The 10,020-nt window shown below is 39.4% G+C and overlaps 1 protein-coding gene across 4 annotated transcripts in view; it reads left to right on the forward strand.

The window, feature by feature from the left end:
* The window catches only part of septin9a (septin 9a), a 94,769-nt gene extending 88,046 nt beyond the window's left edge, over positions 1-6,723 (forward strand). For all 4 annotated transcript variants that reach the window (XM_042504429.2, XM_042504433.2, XM_042504430.2 and 1 more), the window contains 5 exons: positions 1,208-1,325; positions 2,748-2,843; positions 3,263-3,359; positions 4,352-4,403; positions 5,175-6,723. In XM_042504429.2, the coding sequence (XP_042360363.2) occupies positions 1,208-1,325; positions 2,748-2,843; positions 3,263-3,359; positions 4,352-4,403; positions 5,175-5,316 (505 nt within the window). In that variant the 3' untranslated portion in view covers positions 5,317-6,723. The remainder of the gene's footprint in view (positions 1-1,207; positions 1,326-2,747; positions 2,844-3,262; positions 3,360-4,351; positions 4,404-5,174) is intronic.
* Positions 6,724-10,020: the final 3,297 nt, after the last annotated feature.

Raw genomic sequence — 10,020 nt, forward strand, 5'->3', positions numbered from 1 at the left:
GTTGATCCAACACCGCAGATGTCACATGGGCTGGCCAGCAGCTGCTCAGCGATTGCCTTAAAAAGTCTAATGCGAGAGAGGAAGGAAGGACGAGAGAGACGGAGAGTCTGTGTGGGAGCATGCAATCAATTATGCACTTTTGTCGCTTTGAGTGTGCTCTTGTACAGTGGTGGAATGTAACTAAGTACATTTATTCAAGTACTGTACTAAAGTGCTGTCCTTCTATATTTTAGAGGGAAATACTGTACTTTTTTTACTTCACTACATTTATGTGAATGCTTTAGTTACTTTACAGATGAAGATTTTTATTTAAAAAACACAAGAAGAGTTTATAAAAAATGTTTTGTTTTAAATGAAGTTACCTAAGAGTTTATACAAGTACAGCTGCAATGATAAGTTGATTGATCAATCAGTTGATTGACATAAAATTAATTGCCAGCTATTTTGATATTTTTTTTCTTTCTGTCTTTTTTCTTTAAAGAAATTATCTTGATATATTTTAAAGATTTTTTTGTGGTGTTTCTATTTTATTTTATTGTAACATTTTGAGTTTTGTGCTTTTTCCTTTTGTTAATTTTTTTTTAGTTTGGGGGTGTTTCTTGTATTATTTTGTATAATTTTATAGTTTTTTGGGGTGTTTAAATTTTTTTAAATAATTTTTAGGTTTGGTGGGTTTTTTCTATTTTTCTTAAATAATGGATTTATATGTACTGGATAGTTTTACTTTTAATACCTTAACTACGTTTTTGTGATTATAGTTACTTTAACTTATGTGAAATTTTCATCACAGTTCTTTTACTCATAACAGAGTATTTTTACAGGGTGGTATTAGTAAGTTTACTCAAGTAAGGGATCTGAAAACTTCCTTCACCACTTCCTTCACTGTGCATCGGTGCACAAGGTTCTCTATTGACAATGGCCGGTCTTTGTCAAAGTATTGTTGGTCAGGCCAGCATCCACAATCGTAAACATGTGCAGATGCTTCTGTCGAGCTTTTGAAACTGATGACAAAACCGTTGAAGCTCATCACCTCAAACACAGTGGATGGTGTGAATAGTTTCCTGGGTGCAACATATGGAAGTCCTAACACTGTCTGTTACAGTACTTCCTCCGTCTCGGAGAATAGTGAGGAACATCTGCCCCCTGCTGGAGGAGTTCTGTGTTACAGATCATTTCATCTGTTTTATGTCGTCTCTGTCCCTCTCAGTCTGCGGCCTCTTGATGTAGAATTCATGAGACGTCTCAGTAAGGTGGTCAACATTGTCCCAGTCATTGCCAAGGCGGATACGCTCACCCTGGAGGAGAGGGACTTCTTCAAAAAGAAGGTAACATTTTTCTATCGCCATTTCCTCTTTTGTTTATTCTTTAATAGATTTCTGTGTTCTCTTACCTAATAACGTCAAGATCAGGACAGAAATCAGATTATAATTTTTATTACCGCCACACGTGCCCTTCTTTAGCGTGTAGATTGGTGTGTTACGAAGAAAGCCCACAGGTGGGGTTAATTTTAAGTCATCACATCAGAATTTAACCAATGCATCCCAACGGGGGGAGCCAAAACCTTTTCAAGACACAGAATCACAGAATTTATCAGTGCACATGTATTTACATCATAAAAATCAATGAACAAAAATACAATTTATAAAAAGCAAGCAAATGAAATCTCGTCATTCAGCCCGTTAGGAATGAGGGCGTCAGGGTAAAGTATGATTTCTCATCATGCGTACGAACAGTTATGTTCACAGATCCTGGTTTTTAACTCTCGTTTTGTTTTACCAACATAATACACATTACGTGCACATTTTAAAAGATACACAGCAACTTCTGTATGACGTGTGATTCTGCCTCTAATCCTGATGTCGACACCAGACTTGGAATGAGTGAAACGACTCTCTTTGATCATATAATAACAATGTATATAGTTTTGTACAGTTTTATTATTCTATTTAAAATTCTTCTTTTTCTGCCATAAAATACACATTTTGAATCCAGAAGCATTCTTTTTTTGTCTCTCTTCATGCTTTCCATGTTGCATGTTTGTGGAGCAGTAACCAGAGATAGGATAAGTTCCTGTGGTTTCCGTTGGTGGATCTCTCTTGTGTTTTTCCCTCGCTCTCTGGACGGTCACAAAACAAAACAACATTCTTGCCAAAGCTCAAGAGCATATCTCTCTCTTTCTTTACACTTTACTTTCCACACTCCCTCTACACGGTTAATCAGGCTGCAGTCGTCTATTTGCATGTTTTTATTGGCAGTCATCAAAGATCTCAGGATTTCCTCTCCTTTCATTAGCAATGAGGAGGCTAAACTCCCCCTGGTTTATGTTGTACACGTGTGTGTGTGTGTGTGTGTGTGTGTGTGTGTGTGTGTGTGTGTGTGTGTGTGTGTGTGTGTGTGTGTGTGTGTGTGTGTGTGTGTGTGTGTTTATGTGCATGGCAGACTTGGTGTGTGCACAGGTTTATACATAGGCATCAATCTTGTGTTGTTTTTTTTTTTTTGTTTTTTTTTGTATACAGACAGCAATTAACAACTAAGCCCAACCTTTTGGAGTAGATTAGAAGGAAGATTATTGTTAATGCCACCTTAATCTGTACACTGTGCAGATTTAGGTAAATTTGTTTGATGTCTCTTTAGCTCATCTGTCTAATTACTCCTGCAACTAAAGGCCTTAATTTATATCCTGTGAAAACTGTAGCGGGTTAAAAGTTTATTGTGTTTCTCTTAATGTTTGAACCTGGCCTCTCCAGATCAGGGAAGAGCTGCGAGCCAACGGGATTGATGTGTACCCGCAGAAAGAATTTGACGAGGATGCCGAGGACAGAATGATCAATGAGAAGATCAGGGTGAGGGGATCATTGCACGCAAATAAACAGAGAGCAGCCGCAGCGTTTAAACCACTGACCGGTGAAGTGAATAACATTGATGATCCAGTTACAGTGCGGTGTTCTGCAGGGAAACTTTGGGTCCTGACATTTATGTGGATACCACTTGATGGACTCCACTCAAACACTCTTGCAACTTAAGTACACCCTCTCATGCCAGGACCAAAGGTTTCCCAGCAGAACAATGCATTATTACAAGATGATTTATGTTATTCACTTCACCTCTCAGGGGTTTTTTAATTTTGCAGCTGATCGGTGTATGTGGAAGGACATGCCTCTCCACAGAGCACTGTCATCCTGAATCCAGTCAGTTATTGTTAATGTACCTAAGCTGAGTAATTTCTGACTCCATTGTCTATTGACCTTTAACCTGTGAGCAGGAGATGATCCCATTTGCTGTGGTGGGCAGCGACCAGGAGTACCAGGTCAACGGCAGGAGGCTGCTAGGGAGGAAGACTAAGTGGGGAACCATTGAAGGTAAAACTGACACCCCCAATCTGTCAGATTTCAGACCATATGTTTCCTAAATTGTTCTTTTATTTAAACTTGTTTTGAGAAACACTGTAGGGACAGAATCTGTCAGTGTGCACATAACTAAGCCGCAAGTGGTTTTATCGAGAAGTAAAGACAAAAGGAAGACGGGTAAAGACCTCACTGAGTCAGTCAGTCAATAAGACAATGCTCCATTCAGTCCTCAGACTGGTGTCGTGTGCCATGCAGCTGTCTCAGGCCTCCAGCAGACAGAGCCTGTCTGAGGAGGCCTGATTTGTTTGCTTGGTTTCCACACGCCGCACGTCCCCTAATGTCTCACAAAGGATGCACTGTGGTCGCTCACATATGACATTAAATATGCTGAAGAGGGGAAAATTGTTGTTTTTTGTTCAAATCTTAACCCTGGAGGAAAAAAAACTTCAAGATTAATAGATGTTTGTGTGTAGTTTTTCCTTTTTGTTATGTCTTACAGTCAAACGTATTCAGCTTCATCAGCTGGCCTGTAGTGTACCAGTACAGTGATGTGTTATGTTAACACCCATTCTTACTGCAGGATTCATCTTTCAATATTTAATTATGTTATCCACTCCAGACAGGAGGCACCGCCCCGCTATCAAGTGTCTTATTAAGTTTAATTTCCTGCAGAGCGTGCTGTGCAGAAACACACACACACACACACACACACACACATACAGGGATTTTCAAGCATTTAGTCTTATCTCTTCAGGGCGACTTTAAGTAGATAAAATTAGCGGCAGAGATCTGTATTGGTCGAGGGGTTTTTGAGTGTTGAGAGGACACGCCGTGTCTTTGTGTGTACAGGGACGTCACTGAGATCTCTGACTCCATCTAGTGGACTGCTCAGGAAACATAACACAAACAAAGCAGAGCTCACAGCTGTCACACTGTCTGACTTTTTGTTTGCTTTTGTGCACTTTCAGTTATTTCTGATAACTCAAATCTCCTCTCTCCTTTAGTCGAGAACATCGCCCACTGTGAGTTTGCCTATTTACGGGATCTCCTCATCAGGTGAGAGAATTTTGTCTCCATATAATTTTCTGTCTGTTTACATGCATCCTTGTGTTGCTATGTTGGTGTGTGTTTTTTTTTTTTTTACTTACAAAAATGCTGTGCTGTTACATCACATAGTAATGCTTTCCATTTAGTGGATGAATGTAAAAAAATGAAATTCAAAACTGCCTAAAGATTCTGCACAGTGGAAGTCAAAGAGCCGTCAGAAAAACACAGTTTTGAGTGTGAAGTTTGTCCGTCTCTTCCACAGCTTTCTAATGGGCAGAGCTGTAATGTAATGAAGTAAAAAATATTTTTTGGGATGTGTATTTTACCTAATATTTCTGTCAAGTTTCACTTTTACTCCACCAGATTTTGTAAATAAAATGTATATTTTTACTCATATGATACTTTTACTTTAAACCCTTTCAGTTGTGAAAACAAAACAAAACTTATTTTTCATCAAGTGTAATGTACTCTCAATTTTTATGGTGATGTACACGCTAGGAAAAAACTATTATATATAGAATTCTGACCTTTTTTTTTTAAACAGCATTTACTTGTACTTTTATTTGTAATACTTAACTAAAATGTAATGTAATAATATTACTTTTGATACAGAAATACAGTAAATAACAGATACTTAAAAGTTTTACTCATGTTATATTCAAGTAGGTGACTTAAACCTCTACCAAAGTCATTTTCTGGTAAAATATCTGTACTTTTACTCAAATACTGCTTTCAGATACTTCATGTGTGTGTGTGTGTGTGTATGTGCATTTTTTCCAGGACCCATATGCAGAACATTAAGGACATCACCAGCAGCATCCATTATGAAATGTATCGCGTGAGACGTCTCAATGAAAACAACACGGTGGTGGCTCACGCCAACGGTATCCCAGAACATCATCTTGCCGCCCACGAGATGTAGACGCCACCTGCCCCTCTGCGCCCGGGCGTAATTCATTTGCTATGAGACTTTGATCTTCATTGACAGTCTTCTCACAACTCCAGCCCTCCACGCCATCCAGCCTCCATCTCACAGGTGGGATAGAAACTCAAAAGCCTTCCAGAGGGATTTTATTTTCAATGACTTTCGGCGGCTGAATGGACTGTTCATGTCAGTTTATTGCCTCATTAACAAACACTATCCTCTCACTGCCGCTGACGAAGAGAGTGAAGAGAAGTGTGATTCTTCATAATGTGCCGCAGCTTTGATTTTTACCTGCTTCCAGATCTTACAGTTAACCTTTATGGTTTTTCCTCGTGGTGCCACACAGTAAGGCATCCGCCAAGCAGAACAGACTCAATATCTCTTAGTGTCAGAATTGCCTTAACCAGTAACCATGTTTATCTCATCCACTTTTACTTTTTAAGTTTGTTGTTTTTTTAGCAGTGCTTTTAAGAATTCATGCCATAACAGAAGCACACTTTTCTGTCTTTATGCACACAGCTGTATCAACATATGTGGGAAGTGATGATATTCATTATTGCACTTGATCACATCGTAGTCTGTCGATGACAAGCGTGTTGGAAAAGGGGCCGGGCAGCGCTTTGCCAACATGTGACACACACGCAGTCACACACCAATCTGTCAGTCAGTCTGTGTGATGCAGCGTCAGTCAACACTCTCCCCGTCGTTAAACAAAGTAAGGTTGTTAAATAGCACACCGTAGTTTGTTTTTTTTTGTCACAAGCTGTTTTGCTTAAACTTTTAAATATTCGTGTCGTGTTAAACATGGACATCCGTTACTCAGCGTCTTTTTGAATTCCCCCGCAATAAATGTCATTGTTTATTAATAGAAATATCTTAAGAGTGATTTAAGATGAGTATTTATGCACGATATAAAATGTGAACGTTTGTCATCAGTTGTGGTCCACTTATTCAGATTATACTCACACACACACACACACACACACACACACACACACACACACACATGCAAACACACACTCACACATACGTTTCCTGCTTTTGGGCCCATCGTAGTGCCTTATTTATTGGAGAATGTTTGCTAGCATTTTGGCTGAAACTGGAAAGAGAGCAGGTTTGTTGGTGCCAAGTTGATAACATTTAGACATTTTTTCAGTATTTCTCTCATTTATTGGGGAAAATAATCCAGTCTCTCATTGATCAGCCCACTTTTTGTTCTTTTTTTTTCCCATAATATACCAAGGATCGTTATCTGTTTGAACCATATATAATTCCCTAAGCTGTCACTGTCATGCTCTGTCCTGTATATTCTTCTGTGTTCTGATACATTTTTGTACTTGTATTATTGATAACAACAAATTTTCCTTTATCTTATTTTAAAGAAATAAAGAAGTTGTAAATATATCATTTCTTTCATTACTTTTTTTAATTACTGTTGCAATTTTACTTATTAAATCTACTGTATACACTGTTTTTTTTTTTCTCCATCATTACATTTCACAGGCCCCGCCTGCAGAGGAGCTGCAGATGAAAACAACCAGACTGCATGAATTCATCAGCTCACATCCTCTGACTGCAGAAGGCAATACTTCAGATAATTTTCTCCCACACTGGATCCTCGTAGCATTTAATCGCAGGTGTAATTCACATTCTGGAGCATTTTAATTGCCATGTCATTAAGCTTTTCCTTGATTAGCCTCTGAAATCAATATGACCGCCTGCTAGGTCAGTGCATGACTGATTAGCACTAATTACTTGATGCATAAGTGCATGTTGTCTTCCTTAGTGAGAGAGATGAGCGAGTCCTGAGCTCCAGACAAGACCTCGGATCAGAGTGAGGATGTGCAGACGTCAGCGTCCTGAGGTACCGGAGCAGCAGCAGAATTTAGACAGAGCAGATAAACTGATATCTAATAGAAACAGCTGCTACTGTTGCGATTCTCATGTCACGTTTCATTTAAAACCCTAAAATCAAAAATACAGTTTCCTCTTAACTCTCGTGTTATTTATCAGTTTAGATAGTTTTTGTGTGATTTGCAGAGTGTTAGCGATATCGGCCCTCTTTCTAATATAATATAACTATATGGTACTCAGCTTTTGGTGCTCAAAGCCCCAAAAACAATAATAATTTGAAAAACTTAACAGCAATGTATCTTTCCTCAAATCAAAACCTGATCGGATGAGAGGCTTGTACTCGTGACAGCTTAAGATGTAAACGTAGGTCTTTTTTTACCACAGAAAAATCACAGGTGAAAATACTGACATTAAAGACGGCATCAGTCTTACAGAGCACCGAATGAAACAGCCACCATTGGTGTTATTACTAACACCTGTGCTTTTCCCACAATGACAAGTCAAAATGCCGTGAGAGGCCTGTTGATGACGTCCTCCTCGGTTTAGCTGTAACGTTAGCGAGCTCAGTGGTGCTACCTGAGCTAGCAGTAGATGCACGCTTCCTTCTGCGCTGTGATACGGTTGGCAAGTTTAATTTGGTAGAAAGAAAATAGATCCTACATGAAACTGCTCACAACAGGTTCTGTGGATTATCCTGAGCAACCGGATCAAGATTTCTGGAAAGAGAAACTGCTGATGACTTTTTCGGCGCTTTGAGCACCACAAGCCGAGTGCCGTCTAGGTCCGTTATATTCAACAGAAGGCAGACATCTCTATTCTGCTCCCACACTCTGCATCTCACATGTAGATTGATAAACAACACAACAGGTAAGAAAAAAAATACATTTTTGCAAACAGTCCTTTTAAATAACCTCATGGTCAATGGGATTAATCCAAGAGTAATTTAATAGAAATGGGAAATTGTACCAGATAGAATAAAGGCTCTTTGTAGGTGTGAATGTGAGAGAAATCGGGCTGTTGGGGAAATTAAGAATATCAGCTATTGATCTGTGAACAAATTGTTGCAGCAAACTTTATGCAGTCATGTAACCTGAAAAGTTATCAGTCAGCTTCTCTATGTGTCGAAATGAAACTCTGGGATCAGAGGTTTGAACGGTTTTTCAGGCCAGGGTGCCATCGGCTGAAAGCGAGCTGGAGCAGGGGCCCTCTACCACATTTATAAAATGATGTTGCATTTAGACGGGGCCCACAAGGACATGTAGGGGCTTGAGGGCCATTTATAAATATACCTTTATCTGAGTTGGTATTAAAATGACTTAATCTTTCAAAAGTCTTAAAAATGCTCAGACATCAGAAGTAGGGTTTTATGAATGTTTTTTTTTTGTCTGACATTGCATTATAAAATCTCAAAATAAGTGATCTACTTTTGTGAAAAGATTTAATTAATTCCTCTCCTTAAACTCCTCATGATGAGAATCTAAAAAGTCAAATCTCACATGTTGAGTAAGAAATTTAAAATCACCAAGAATACCAGCTGGAAATTTGAGATATTTCCTACTTTTGTTGGTAAACCAAATAGATACTCTGATGATGATGTGTTCATTGCTTCATGTGTTGCAGTCTCAAAGGGCTTTTTTTATTATTTGATGTAGATAATTAACTTTTTCATCAAAGAAAAAAGTCATGGTTTACATTATAATAAACATTTTGACAAAAAATAGAGAAACTTTCCTTCAAATCTGGCTATTGGTAATTTGGTCTTAAACTTCAGTCTAAGCGGCATTAAAAGGTCTTAAAAGCCTTAAATATTATTTTCCCTAAGCTGCAGGAACCCTGCATTCAATGCTAAGCTGTTCAAATAATATAATAACTATAGACAGATTCATATGTTTACATCATAGATGTTGACAAGGATTCATGGGAAACAGCTTTTCATTGTTTATTTTTGTTTTTCTTTTGCAAATAGGCCAATTTATCATTGCTAATAATATTTGAATTTTTCTGGGGGAAAAAAACTTCAAAAAATGAACTATTAATAATTTGGCAGCCTCCCCTGCAGAAACCCAGAGGACCCCCTGGGGATCATGGACCCCCTATTGAACTCCCATGGCTTAGATGCATTTTCTGAGTTTCACTTTTTATCAATTCCCATTTTCCCCACGCAAAGCCCTTCAAAATGGCGACTCGCTGCGTCGGTGCTCAAAATGGCGTCTGCCGTGCCCCATCTTCTCCCGCGGTATTAAGATGGCACACGCCTGCAACGCCCACCTGCCCCCCAACCCTCTAGCAAAACCCCGTACCCCCAACTCCTAAGTTAAAGACCCCCACATTCTCATACTCCTCTTCTCCAACTCTCTCTGCATCTCCCCTGGGAACAGCCGGCAGAGAAGCAGCTGCATCTCTCTGGCCGCCGCTCGTCCCCTCCCTACATGCCACCCAGCAGTCGTCCTGTTGGCAGCCACCCAGCGCTTCACCGCCTGCCTTAATGACATTCATTAATGAGCCGCATTCTTTCTGGATACTAATGAAGTCGGGCGACTCAGGCAGAGACAGGACCTGTGTTGGTTAGAGTTTGTTTACAGGCTGTGTGTCTGTGTACGAGCACATGTAGAGTTGTGTTTCGGATTTTAATGTTATGCAGATCGCGGCGATGCTTTTGCTTGACTGCACTTTGCACTTTGAGTTTTACACACTGAGTATATAAACTTGTGTACGGGCTCCAGATTGCACCGTGACAGCTGTTTTTTAATGCTTTGTGACACCTTAACAGCTTTGCTACTCTGCTGCCAGATTGCACTGCAGATTCAGGTGTGTCACACAGTATTGCTAGATTGACGGACGGACCAC

This window comes from Plectropomus leopardus, chromosome 18, assembly GCF_026936395.1.
Source record: "Plectropomus leopardus strain MGB_pleo_1.0 chromosome 18, ASM2693639v1, whole genome shotgun sequence".
NCBI lineage: Eukaryota > Metazoa > Chordata > Actinopteri > Perciformes > Serranidae > Plectropomus > Plectropomus leopardus.